The sequence below is a fragment of the Cariama cristata genome, unplaced genomic scaffold (genome assembly GCF_000690535.1).
Source record: "Cariama cristata isolate BGI_N322 unplaced genomic scaffold, ASM69053v1 scaffold6661, whole genome shotgun sequence".
In the NCBI taxonomy this organism is placed as follows: domain Eukaryota; kingdom Metazoa; phylum Chordata; class Aves; order Cariamiformes; family Cariamidae; genus Cariama; species Cariama cristata.
The window spans coordinates 986-15,764 of record NW_009597440.1 but is presented as its reverse complement, the minus strand read 5'-3'; the positions used below and the strand labels follow the sequence as shown (position 1 = coordinate 15,764).

The following is a 14,779-nucleotide window of genomic DNA, read 5'->3' as shown; positions in this document are numbered from 1 at the left end:
AGAAGTTAATTCACGCAGCCACCCAAATTTTGCCAGCAAATCATGGCTACAGCCTTGCCGGCCCGCACCATTCCTCTAGGTGGCATGCTCTGTGCACACAAGATTACCTGCATCTTCCCACAAATGGAGAGATGCCACCACACCTTCCACCCTCACTACCTAATGAGATCTCAAATGCCTTAGAAACACGAACTAACAACCCACTCGCAGGGTATACAGCTCCAGCGATAAACCAGAAAGCCCACGGAAGTTTACGGAGAAGTAGACATCATCTGACCAAAGGAACAAGTTAAACCATACCAGTAAATGAAACAAGGGCAGAAGTTGTACTCACTATTCTCACCTCACTACAGACAGCACTTTCCATCACCACCCATGGTGAAGTCAAAAGTACAGAATAAATGCTTGCACAATGCTTTAAAAATGTAAAGATCCAGATAAACACTAAGCATTACACATTTTCCTTTTTGATTCATGAAATTATTGCATCAAGGGAAAACTGAATCTTGTTCTCGAAATAAGCCAGAACATCCCACATTTCCCATTGCTACCACCCTCACGAGCCACGGCCTGAGAACCCCATTCAGCAGCAAGAGAAGCTCTATAGCTTGGGCAAGATGTGTATGTGTGTTCCTTTGCTGTGACACACGTACCACTATTTGCTGGCACATCCCTATACATCTCCAGGACAACCCCACTGAATCAAAACCTTGTGACACAAGCTCTTAAACAGGATGCACTATAAGCAACATGAGTGTATGCGTCCAAAAAACTGTAATCTAAGAGAAACAAAGGGCAGTGAGGGGTGACAAAGAAGAGATCATATCCTGGTATCAAAGACAACAAGGAACAATACAAAATGAAAAGCAATTCAAACACAGAGCTCAAATGTAGAACGAAGGAAGTAACTGAACTTGGGTTGGAAGTATCTCAGACGCTGAGCTAGGAAACTATGACATTGGGTTCACGTGTATAATACATTAGCTACAGGTGAAAGGGTTTTCCCCTTCAGCGGCTTATCTCCGCATACTCAGCTTCCAGACAGGTTCACGTTTGGAGCACAGTACTTCTTCCTTACTCTGTTTTTTGTGAGCCACAGGTCAGCAGTTCTGCTACCCATACCTAGGAAGAGCCCACCAGCACCCAGTGCCTCAGCTGGCACAGATCACAGGTTTTTGGAACAAAATAATAATTTCTTTTTCCAGAAAACATCAACTACAGAAATTCACTGAAATGTCCATTAATTCAAAACAAACTTTTTGGTGGAAAGCTACAGAAATCTATGTAGCAGTCTTGACAAAAGTCAGCTCTGTAATTAAAAACAGAGACGGACTGTAACAAAAAAGTCCCAGCTTACTGATTAGGAAACTCAGGCCAGGGAGATGACTGCATTTCAAGCATGTACCCTGTCTAAGGCGGGACTTGGTAGAAACCCAGCCTAAGTAACACTGGTGCTCCAATGCTACAAAATGCTAAAAGCCATGGAGCCAGCTGAGATGCCTACTGACAGAGACAGAAATTGCTACATTAACTCAACATGGGATAAATCAAATAAATTTGTGCCCTGGAGCAGGAGGCTGGGGAGTGTCCAGACAAGCCTTTACAAATATTAACTAGCCTGAAGTTCAATACCACTCTGTAAACTGTGGTACAGACTTTGATACCATAAAACTCAGAAACTTTTTCCAATATAAAATTCTGAGCAAGTGAAAATATGAAAGCAGCTCTTGATACAGCTTAACCACACTTTGGTGCTGATCATTTAAGCTCACACTGCTTCCTACTGATATTAAGGCTTTCACAAGATTTTTCATATGGCTTACTCATAATGAACAGCTGCTCTGGCAACTGCTGGAGTCAGCATGTACTTCCTGCTTTGAAAAAAAGTCATCAATATATCTCAGTACAGAAAATCATACTCTCTTTAAAACAATTCACGATAGGGTTTAGATATCAACTGGCTACATGCCACCGACACTCCCTTAAACAATGGTTACACCCTCTATACAGCTAAAAATGAAATAGCTGAAAGGGAAGACGTTTTAAACAAGTTCTCAGGGTAAAACACATCTCAGAAGCACTGGGCTGGGACTGACATTGTTCTACGAAAAGAATAAATATCTGAGTCCAAATCATATTTCCTTCACCACCTTCCCAGACTCACACAAGAAGAAAATCCATCTGAGCTTTCTTTTTACACTTCTGGTGCTCTCTAACAAAACAAAATCCCAGCATTTTATAAAACTGTTAAATAAATTAGAAGTGCTGCAGATTTTGATTTACCCTTTTGTTAACGCCGCTTGTAGCATCAGCGAGTCCATCTGCCAGCTAAGAAGAGGTCTGAAACTTTCAATGTTGACTTTACGATGATTACAAATGTTGAATGATCTCCCTGTACAGCGCGTCCTCAACCAGAGACCTCCTCGCGTAGCAATGCTGCTTACAATGCCGCCACAGTGAGACAGGGTGTCAAGACAAACCTCATTGTATTAATTGCATCTGTTGATTAACCAGCCCAAGAACAGCCTTGTTTCAATCACAGGCTTTATAAGACAGGACTGAAATGTTACTGTAAGTGTTGAGATGGATGAGTGAATAGATAAAACACAAAAGCATTTGTAAGGAGACTCTCGCTGGAGTAATTCGATAAGCTGCATAGCTACACAAAAGGATGGTCTTTATTGACATAGCTTGCTCATATAGTCCTTGGTTTTATGTTTCAGTCTCATTTTTTGCAAGCTTTCCAGTCAAAGCTAGGCAAACACACGTTTACTGTTACCTTTTCAAAGGTGAAAGGTGGGTAAAGATGCGTAACCAATTTGAAAATAGTTTAAAAAGTTGTATTAGATACTAATCCTTCTCACTTGGAGTTTACGATAGCTCTTCTCTGTATTTTGGAAGCTTTCCTTGACTTTGTGGAGTGAAAGACCTTTCAAACCACCAGGTAAATATAACACTGGGGGCTTGGGGGTCAGACCACAGGAAGCACTGGCCGCACACCACCGGCAAGCCTCTCCATTCTTACTCAGCTGAAGTGACCTCTGCAACGCTGTGTAAGGTCAGTAGATTCAGGTTACTGAAAGAATGACATTTTAAACCTGGTATCTCTCTCATCCAAAACCATCTGCAATTCATCTTTTAAGGCTGAGATTATTCATTCTGGGGGATTATCCACTAATCGGTTTTTATCTCCAAACTAGGTCCTCATGCTTGCAGCTAGTCAAGAGCTCAGTCTGGCAGCAGTTTTGGTAACACAGAATAGTCTCCCACAGGCCAGGCTTTAAAATACATTTGATGGCAACTCCATGACAAAAGGAAGGTCTGCGCTAAGGAAACCGGCCCCGCTTTACCAGCCGACAGTTCACGTAGCCAAGGCAGAGAGGCAAAAAATAAGGTTTCAAGTTATGAATTGCCTTTACTAGGCTGGGCCTTAGTTCTTTACATTTTCTTGCATAGGGAACTGATGCTTGTGTTCTGCCACACCATGATTTTCTGAAGTAGGGTAAAAACTAAGCAAAACAGAATGCACAACAGGAAAAGGACAGAAGGACTCCAGTATTTTCCCCAAAATACACATGCACAGAAAGAGATCAGCACTGACTTTTGGCTCTTGCTCACTAGCCTGGCTGCTATTCTGTTCAATATTTGCCACAGTCAAGTGTGAAACTCAAGAGAAGCATGCAGTCAAGTGAGTCAATACCCTGGGTTCTGCAAGTCCTTCTCCTCTCCTTATTACAGCTCATCCTTTTGCTACGGCCCTGTCCCATTCCAGCAAAGCATTTCATATCGACTGCTCATTTGCTCCGAAAGCAGTTCATTCCATTCACTCGTCCATACTCTGTACCAGCACGAAATTCATTTATGTCTCCATCTCCCAGAGCACGCATCCCTGTTCTGCAGGGGCTTCAGAATAAGATGTGCCCTTCATTTGCAATTATCATGCAAAAAAAACCCAGAAATGCAGGCATTTCACCCAGAAGCCGAGGCAATTACTGCAAAACTTGCAATTTGCATCAGTAAACACAGAAACATAGTAATTTTGGTTTATCTAATTTTCAATTTTGAGGACTTTGTAAAAAACAAAACCAAACCCAAACAAAACTCACCTGGATTTCTCCTGTCAAGCCAATTGTTGAACTGGCCAAGAATCATTTTACCCACTGCAAAAGAGAAAATCTGGAGATTCTTCAGCTGGTATGATTCAGGATAAAGGGCATTTTACAGCTGTACAAGTAAGAACATTTTGGAAAAGAGAGATGTTTTTAATTCCCTCTCGTTCATTTAATAAAATCTAAACATCATAGCTTAAAATAATCCTGACAGACAAAGCAGGCCAGACCTTCCTATCCAATACAGTATAATAGTGTACTGCATCAAAACTATCCTCTACCCTCTCCTTGGGTAAAATAGCAGGGATGCAGAAGAAGAAACCATTTACATAGAAGAGCAGAAACCTCTCTACCCAGACCCATTTGTTTTACTCTGCAAGTATTGACAGATGAGTAATGAAAACTCTGCTGCAGCCACAGGCTCTTCTCCAAGGCAGCATCAGTTAATAAACCACAACCACAGCTGCAAAAATATTAAGGAATTTAACTAAATGACTCCTTCAAGGGCACAGGATTGCAGGAGGAGCCAGTTTTTGTGCTCTGTTATCATCCCAAAGGTTAAGATCACAGTGTGCAGCATCAACACAAACCAGTGTTACTTTTCTGGATATAAGAGCTTTGAGTAACAATTTCATTATATATAATGTATATAAATGTATACTACTGCATACTAATATTTCTAGCATGATTTCTTCCTCCATTATGATATTTGAAACTTTGTATACTATGTTGCCAAAGACTTTAGATGTGAAGTACCTCACCTGAGAAGTATTAAATGATAAAAATAAATTATAATAACAGTAGCAATAAACCCCACAGCTTGTTCACTCTCCCCACAGGACAAGCCACAGCACTGGCAACACTGCCGAGAATGGTGTTTTGCACGAGTTACCAACTCTGGATGCCAGACTCCGATCAGGACCTCGATCAACAGCCATGTTAACAACACGTGCATGCTGGGAATGATTTTGGAATCAGTTATGCTTTCACTTGATGGGGGAATTTTTGTTGGGTGTTGCCAGCGGAGCTCCAACAGACTGGATGACCGATGGCTGTTACCTTAGAGGCTATTATATATACCAGGCCTAAGTACTTACAGAACTTGAGCAGTATCAAAACAATGATGTAAGCAACCAACAACCTTCTGACATCGTTTCTGTTGTTACTAACACTCTTACACACCTTGTTGCCAAGAGACTCTCAGGATTTATAGATAAACTCACCTGCCCACCTCCAGAATTAATCCCTCAGATGTTTCCTTACTTTTCCCTTCTCTATCATGTTAACTCCAACCAGAACAAAAAGTGTAAGATACACATTTGGGTGGTAACCATGAACACAGATAACCGTGGTCAATTGCCAGGTAAGCATTTTTTCCTTACACACATAGTGAAAAGCCACAACAATCCCGACAACCCCAGGCAACGACATGGGTTACACCAACGTCTGGTCCGAATGATGGTTTTGATCCCTTGGACCTTGGGGCTCCCCAGGCCGCCAGTCAAATGGAAGCTCTGAGTTGTTCTCCTGTGTATCACTTGCGGTATACCTGATGTCTCCAGGGAGCCCTAGAAGTATTGCAGTGAAATGTACACCTCAGATTTGAGGTCTAATGAACAAGGCTGTAATTCAGGATAAAACCTAAGAGTAAGCACTGCCAATGCATATTTAAAGAATTTATACAAGTGCTTTCACCCGACGTAGACAGGAGCAAAACCATCTTTGTTTAAAGACTACCTGAAAATACACACAGACAGTAACGAGAACCAAATTCTCTCTTTGCACGGTTTTTAAGAGTTCATTTGCCGTGTCATTTTTACCAGGATACTTTGGCTTTTAACAGCAACTCACTCTTCACTGCTCTTGAATGGCCCCTCTGAGCTGTCCCCAGAAAACACACATATTTGCTTTTTTCCAGAGAATTTTGCTTTTCCTTGGCACTCCCCATTCCAAGCCAACCCGTTCACAACTCAAGTAGTCTTTGTTCTAGCAGCAAAACATTTTTTTATCAGTGTTTTTACCTTTCAGCCTGATGCCAAATCATAGGCCGATGGAATGTGATACGTCGCGTCTCCCTGGGCTGAGCAGCACAAGGGGAAGCAAAGAAATTCAACTTTAAAAGGTCTAGTGTCTGTTTCATCTTTGGGAACTAACAGCAGATTAGATAAAAATGCTGCCAGCTCACAGGCCCGCCACCAGCAGCGGGGTTAATATTAAGTATTAATTAATATTAATATACTCTCCATAGTGACTTGCATATAAGATGGGATTTTTTGGGGGAGGCAAGGGGGTCTTCTAACCCTGCTTCCTCTCCGGAGAGTCATGCAGTCTGAGGGGTGAACACCATGGCCAAACAGGACGTTTGCTTATTGCTGCGAGAAATGGGCATGCCAAAGCCAGGGCAGCAGGGAAGAAATGCCTTCCCCGGCTCTGTCTCAACCACAGATGCAGCAAGCCGTTGGCTAAATCAATGCATTCAGCTTCACATAACTATAGTATCAAGCAATATCTACAATCTCTTTGAACAGCTTCCCAACAAGACAGAAATCTGCCCGAGGCTGGGATTCATCTCCCCCAAACTTAGCTGGGTAAATGCTAGGCGTTAGGGTCTATGCTACTCACGGTCACCACAGGCTTTTCCTATAGTCTCTGGTGAAAAGCATTTCCAAGCCAATGTAACTAGTATTAAATCCTTTTGACAACTGCTGGAATGCACAAGGGAATAGAAATTACTAGAACAAAAATTATACATAAATTAAAAGTATTTTAGACTTTGTATACACAAAATAGTATCTATTTCCGTATGGCTGCAATTTTGAGTCAGCTTCACAAAATTGACTAATTCTGAGCAAGGATATTCTCAAATCACCATAAATCTCTCTTTCATGAATTCACCTTACCTTCATAAATTTAGAGGTAAAAGTTTAAATGACAGAGTTTTTAACTAATATGTGTGCTGGTGCAAGAAGTTTAGTGGAGAAATGGAGAAGTTTCTAGGCAATAAAGAATTTATATCCGTCCATTTCTAGACCTTGCCTATACACGAAGGTTGCATCAATTAATCCAGCTGAGGTTAAACTAGAGTAGCTCATTGAACAATTTTCTCTTTTTTTTTCAAAACACAGTCAGATTTTTCTCATGCCTGTGAATTTTACAGTGCAAGATAAACTGAGACAAGTTTAGACTGACAAAATGCCTATGCAACTGAATGAGCACGAGATCATAACCTCAGTTAAATCATCACTCAGCAAACTCCATCATCCAGGTCTTATTAAAAAAAATAAATAGTCTTTTTCTATGAGCAGCAAAACTAGTGAAACTACCTATTCTTCTTCCAACAAAAGAAATCAGAAATCTGGCTTCTCGGCACCCCTCTGAGCAAGAACCGCCATGTGTGTTAGTGATTCTGCAATTATGTGTGTAGCAGTTGATACCGGATGGCCAAACGCAGTACGGGACAGCTACATTTTCCCTTTTGCCATAATGAAGGCAGTATTTATGGTCTCTTCATTTTACTCTGTCTTCTTCAGAAAATGTGCAGAAATCTAAATAAATTTCTAATATCGATTCCTCTGCAAAGTTTGACTGAAATTGGCCAATGGGTCCAAGAGTTCTAACAGAGGATGGACGAGCCATCACTATTTCCTTATGAAAAGATGCTACAAATTAAGTAAGAGAGGTACAGACATTAGAAGCAAGCTTACCTGTGAGCAGACGCACCAGGTTATGCATCAAGACTCAGTGTTTCTTGTTTTAAAGTGATACCGTACACCTGAATATCACAAAATTGGCCATATTTGAGAGAGCCAGCTCATTGTAAACAATGTACTTTAAATACCATTCCTTATATTCATCAGAACATTTTAACAGGGTGGTTCTACAACTTTCTGAAGTCTCTCTCCTGTAAACTACAACGGACCAGACTGACAGAGCAGGAGAGAGAAGTGCCACTGTTTCCAGCGACAAAAACCAAACAGCTATTCACAGAGCAAACAGAAAAACTAAGCTGAAAACAGAGAAACTCCCCATCTCAGTTTCTATCAGTTATGTTCTCCGAGATATTGCTCATAAAGATACAAGATTTATTTTTTTTTAAAGTCATGTGACTTTCAGATGCATAATGTTTTTGAGTACTGCAAATTTCTCCCATGCAGTAGCCCTGGAGAAGCAATTCCATGCAGTAAGAGAGTAAACTCAACCCCTGCACTACTCTTACCATGCTCTGTCAAAAACCTGGCATCAGACTTAACATATGATTTCATCTGACCTTTGCAAGAATATTTATACAGACAAACCACCTCCTGCACCAACCAGTGCTCTACATTTTCTCTAAGTCCCTGGAAATTCATAGATCTGCTCTAACTAAACCTGTTGGTAGACCTCCCTAGTTCCTCAAACTTACTATTCTTGTACATAATTCAGTTTAAAGCTTCTTCTGATTAGAAACGCAGAAAACATACTCTTAAAAAAATTAAGATGGAAAAAATATATCCAAACAGGGATAAACAGCATTCTCCTGCTAACTGAAGGCCACCACTGGATGGATTCACTGAGCACTGCTATCTAGAATTGATTGGAATGTACTATACAACCAGAACTAAAACATTGATTTCCCTGGGTGCCCTTTATTACATGATGTTTGGTTCGTAAAGGAAACTTTCTAAATAGGGAACTAATTCCTGAGGCTATTTTACCACCTCCTGGGCAGTATGGACAGGACAGATTGGTAGACTGAGAAGCACAATAAAACATCAAAAGGTAGGGGATAAAACAATGCATGCTGTACCTCGTGAACATACTCCTTTTGCCCCCATTTTAATTATTAAAGACTACCTGCAAACCACAGTTTAACAGATACAGAACTTCATATCCAGTCTCCTGGTAAAATTCTATCAAGGTTTAGCCAACCAACCAAGTTGTAGCATCTGCTTACTCCAACTTTACCAGCTATGGGTAACTGTTCTTTGATTTTAACCTCTACTGATTTTTTTTCCTTTCTTTCCAGAAGCCTAAAAAGAAAATTCTCATCTATTTTCTATCAAAACCCAAGATTTTTGTACATGTGAGGGATGAAATTAAAGATCTTGTTTCGAATATAAATGGGACTGGTTCAGTGAATATGTTAAGTACGCAACAAAGGGCATCCCCACATGAAGCCTTCAGAGAGAAAGAATGAGAGCACGAGAGTGCAAGCAAGCTTTGACCTTTCTCCCTCAGCAGAATAAGGAATTAGTATTTCCTCAGGGGCGCTGATGGCCACACCAAAACGTTAACTTGAATCACAAAATGCACAGTATTTTCATGACACCAGAAAAGCTCTACACCAAGCAGCAGAGGCTGTCACCCAGGCAAAGTACGATAATGCAAAACATGCATTTGCTTAATTCAAAGAGCCTCAGCCCCATAATTAAGAAATAGCTCCTTTGGGTGCCACCCCTGCTCAACTGACTCTCTCAGTGGTATAAAAGGGGAACCAAAAAAAAGAAAGAAACGTGAAACCAAAATGCTAGCCAAGGCTTAGAATCTCCATACAGCTCTTGTCAATTCTCCAATCCTTTACATTACTTTCCTAAATATGATAAAATAGAAAGCAAGTGTAGGAGAATTGATTCTCCCAAATACCACCGATATCGTATCTCCCACAACACTAAGTAAGTGAATGCTCGCATACAGACCATCTTTTTCTTATGCTTGTTTCTACTCACTTCTTCCTTGCTCTCAACATGAAAATATTATCTTAGACTCCAGAGAAGGTGAGCTATGGTAGCAACTAAAACAGCAAACAGATTTAACATCAAGAGACTGTTTCAAAGCTGAAGAGCTTTACCTGAAATATGCAACACACATAAAAGTAGACCAATAATCTGATCCATCAGCTTTCTCAGGTTGCTTCACAGAGTATGCAAGGACATAATTTCTGTCTCACATAGATGAAATTGTTTGCTCTATCAGCATCAATGCCATGCACCATATGAAAGGATCGGATATGTATTTTTAAGACTGGATGCTATAGGTCAGGTAATATAGCTCTAAATTTGTCAGGCTGCAGTAACATGAATAGCAGAACTGCAGAACATTCTTTTGGCAGCATGTCCCAACCTGCAGGATTCCTGCAGCTTTTCCGGATTGCTGAAATTAATCTTCTGTCTCTTTGCCTTGGAACAGACTTCTGTGAAAGCCGCCGGGAGCCTCCTCCTTGTCCGTTTTCCCTTTTTGTCATCCGTCTGTCTGTTCCTATCTGCTCTACTTGCAAGCAACTTAGCCCACCATTCCCTCCTCTTCTAACATCTGTGGGTTGGGCATCCTCTCGCTCGTTTTCTGGTCTTTCTAACCATTCCATCAACATCTCTGCTTGTGATGCCCCTTTTTGCTTCTCTGGCTACCTTTTTATACACCTTGGACTTCTGGGGCTGCAAATTCATATTTGCAAAGGCGAATAAACCTAGTTTTCTTCCAACCTGCTCTCCCTTTTCCTCTAAACTCTACTAAAACACTGAGAATGACACACTGATCTCTATTACCATCCCCTCATCCCACCTCCTGTATTTCTCAGCTGTACACCATGAAAGCCAAGCTTTGGTTTAGACAAAATTGAGAAATAACACAAGTGAATATTCTTGCAATAGCTCTGTGATTTTAATACTCCTTCCATGTTTGATTTTAATATACTACATAGTTTCTGGAGTTTTATCTGGCACAAAGATGGGAGATGCTCTCTATCATCTTACCTTTGCTGGGGTACAAGGATCTTCCAAATTTGGTGCTACGTTAACAAACAATTCCAGCTACCAGCTCTCAGTAGCCCAACTGAGAACTGCCTAGACATCTCCTGTAATACACATAATGACTGAATGCTTGAATTAAATCTGATTAACTGTCAAATGCCTCTGCCAAGGAAAGGTATAACATCTCTCTAGTTTCTTTAAAACAATGTCTAGAAAGCTAAGACTTCACTTGCAGTTATGATGCTGTAAGTTTCTGAATTGAATGCTCTCCTTTCAAAGGATTTGTAAGTCAACAATACAGCTCCTTTCGCCAATTCTACCCACAGGGTTTCAACTTTGGAATAAATAAGGCATTAATGTTGGGTTTTTCAAAAAAAAGACCCATACTTTTGCATCAGAGTCCATCTGCACTTACAGATAGAGTTATTAGAATATCAGGTGATGTATCAACTGCAATTCAAAACTTCCCAAAAGATGAACAAAACCCCAAGGAAACCTGAAAAAAGCAGTTATAGATTGAGTCCCTTCCCTAGAAACAAATACCCAGGTTTCATCCACTCATGCAATACATTGCAACAAGTACAGCCATGCTGACAGCCTGCAGGTCCCTTACAAATAGGCAATATTCTCTGCAAGTCAAGCAACAGACCTAGATGAGGGACATTTGTGTTACGCTCTCGACTGACAGTGAACTTCTGCTCATCTCTCTGCTTGCCAGGAGGTTAGCAAGAGCCAGTAAGAGTTACCACCACATAAAAATCACACCAACAGATATATTTAGTCATTGCGGTTCAAGGAAAACGATTGCTTGCGCTGAAAATAAATTTAGCAATTGTTTCCAGTTTCTGCTTTTTCACTGACTAAGGCACAACCCAGCTGCTTCACATTCCAGTAGACTTCAGCTGTCTTTTTTCTCCACTCCTTGTCCACGTCCTTCTTACAACTGCTTTGACCATCTCAGTCTTGCAGCAGGCTGCATTTCTGAGCACTCCAGTCCTGAAGCTACGCAACAGAACACCTGTCAAGCCTACGACGACTTATGAAAAAATGTAAAATTCTGCTCTTTGTGCCGTTTTGCAGGGAACACTAAATAGTGATCATCTTGTACCTGTATTTTGCCTCTCACAAAACTAGACTGAATTGTTCATACTTTTTAAACAAGTTACAATAAAACACACATGCGATGTCACTATCTGAGCAGAACGCAGTAGGTGCTAAAAGCCCAAGTAAGGAAGAATTGGAACTGAATTGCCTTTAGGGTTGTGAAGCGAGTCTTTCAAAGAGTTTAATTTTCAGATTCCAGGACAAGACATTTCAGAGAGGATTTTTACTTTGCTTGAAAACCACCAGTAGAGCAGCACTTACACTGGTCAACTGTCAAATTTCTACTTTGAAAGCCCTCGTTTATACTGAAGAACATGGTACAGTGGTGAACGCATAACTGAACTGAGAAAGAGTTCTGCCTAGTAACTCACCTAAGCATAACTTAGACAAAAAGAAACTGTAGAAAACTGTACAGGTGTAGAAAATATGCAGGATAATTTCCATAGAATGATCCAAGAGATGATGACAGTTCAAAATATATCTTCTCCAAAAATAAAATCCCCAGGAAACTTCACGTTAGTACAAACACACTCACAGATGCACAATTCAGAATCATGTAAATTGGCATGGAGGACTCTGGACAAACAGTAAGTTCCTATGAAGACGGGAATAGTATGACTTCCTGAATTGTTTCTTCTAGTTTGCCATTCTCCTTAAGAACAGAGTTCTCCTGGGATTACCCCTAGAGTTTATACCACCAATACTAACAGATGAGACTTCAGAGATGAATTTGCTTATCAGTGAAACACTTAGGAGTAAAAGGTGAAAACAACAGCATTTTCACTCTGCTGGGAAGAAATACATCCAATTGAGTCCTGAGCAGAATAGAGATAACTGACTGCACGCCAGGTAGCTAACGCTTGAAACAGTTATCTCAAACAACCTTTAGCAGAAACCTATTGAAAAAGCAAGCTTACAAGGGTTGTGAAAACTCCGCAAGAAATCACAAGATTAAGATTGAAAACATCAAGTAGCATGAATCTTCAAAGTATGGCACCCACACGTTCTTTGGTTTTAATAAAGGGCATTCTTGAATGGACCTGCTTCATGGAAGAGCTTTTGTTTTAGACCTGACGGTCTCTAACTGCTCCCTTATTCTCCCTGAATGATGCAGAACAGTTCAGTTCCCTGGAGCATATAATCCATCAGGTAAATAAATACAGGAATCCATGTATTGCCATGGTAACAGGAAACCCAAGCAGAATCTGCGATCTTCTCCACTCTTTCTTGGCATCTCTATTTTGGATTTTAGATCAAAACTATAAGACTAACTAGGCTGAGAGCAAATATTTTGTGAAAGTGAAGACGAAAAGTCACAGTTCTAGAGTAAAGAAAAACAAACACTGGATGCCATTCCTTCTCTTCAAGTTAACGAAGGGTCTGCTTTGAAGAAGTATTTGGAAGTCTCCTGGTCAGAGCCTAACAAAAGAGGGGGTCTAATACTTGTGAAAACAAAATAGATTGTCGTACTCTACATTACCAGATGGATCCCCTTCACTCCAAAGCAGTGCTCTGAATTGCTCTACAGTGACCCTTCTGTTGATTCAACAGCAGTACTGAGAGGCTCCAGAGAGCCTTGTCCACTCTTCCTTGGTGGACAGGATGGTAGCTGTTCACTCGATTCGTTTACTATTGGTTTTTATAAGTGTCAACAAGATGTTTCATTTAAGGACCCAGGGAGCAGATGTACATAAGATCTCTAACGATCTAACCCTCTAAGGTAACACTTTTTTTCCCAGCAGCTTGACTAGATGGACATGAGACCCAAACCAAAGCCCAAGCCCATTCTGAAGTTTGTCATGATGGCTTGTTATCAGGCAACAGTCTATTTTATTTACAGCATAATGGGTTTTGCACGTGTATTTCCGTTCCCATAAGAAAAAAACAAATTCATATGTACACAAATACGCAGACCTTAGACCTGCATTTGTTTCATGACTCTGTATCCTTTGTTCTGCTACTGTATACATTTTGACAAATATTATCGCAAAATTACTGCGGTATTATAGACAGTGTTTATTTGGTGATGCTATAAACCAAACTGCTTGTGTCAATCAGAAGTTCAAACACTCAGAAACAGTGATCAAGACTGTACTGCATTGAAGCAGCTAGCTTCCAGCCCTCCTTCCCTCCCCTTCCCAGTCTCTTCTCCTCCAGCTTACATTTGGACTGGATTTTTCTTTTTAAATACCCTCCTTAAAGAAACGAAAGTACAAACAGTTGAAAGAGGGCAGTTTTCCAGATTTACGGTTTCTCTTGTTCAGGAAATCATCACTACGATACACACCCACTAGAAAGAATGCCTCCACATCAAGGCTTCACCCATTGCATCTTCAAAACTGAACATTTACAGCACTGACCTGGGGTTGGATCCTGCATGATGTCTTGAGTTCTTCAATGGGAGTTCAGTGTGTTGCAAGGTCGGGTCTCTAGGATGCGCAGCGTATGATTTTTGTATGGTATTTTTGGCCTTTCTGTTCTATTGTTTATGGAACCACACTGCGTTTGTGTGTGTCTACAGAGTCATCTTCCCGCGTTTGAACTCTTCACGCTGCTTCGCTGATGTGGAGTTATATTTACTATTCTCACAGGGTTATTTACTGCACGCGAATAAACAAAATGTGATCACTTATTTATGCATCTGTAATTACTGTCTACAGCGCTATCAGCATTTACCAAAATCCCAAGCCAAATTCACCTCTAGCATAAACAAGTGGCAATTATCTTAGAGCTGGCCCCAGGTCTGTATATGCTACTAACGCCTTCCTTGCTCAGTCACCCGCTTCCCGAACGAACAGTTGCAGCAATATACCAGTAAGCATTGAGAAGACATAGCCAGAA

At 40.7% G+C, this 14,779-nt stretch overlaps 1 protein-coding gene across 1 annotated transcript in view; it reads right to left on the bottom strand.

Moving 5' to 3' along the window:
• Positions 1–14,493, bottom strand: part of LOC104155290 (rap guanine nucleotide exchange factor 1-like) — a gene marked incomplete at its 3' end in the record, with an annotated part of 59,494 nt that extends 45,001 nt beyond the window's left edge. The window contains exon 1 of the mRNA XM_009708877.1: positions 14,299–14,493. Within this exon, the coding sequence (XP_009707179.1) occupies positions 14,299–14,317 (19 nt within the window). The remainder of the gene's footprint in view (positions 1–14,298) is intronic.
• Positions 14,494–14,779: the final 286 nt, after the last annotated feature.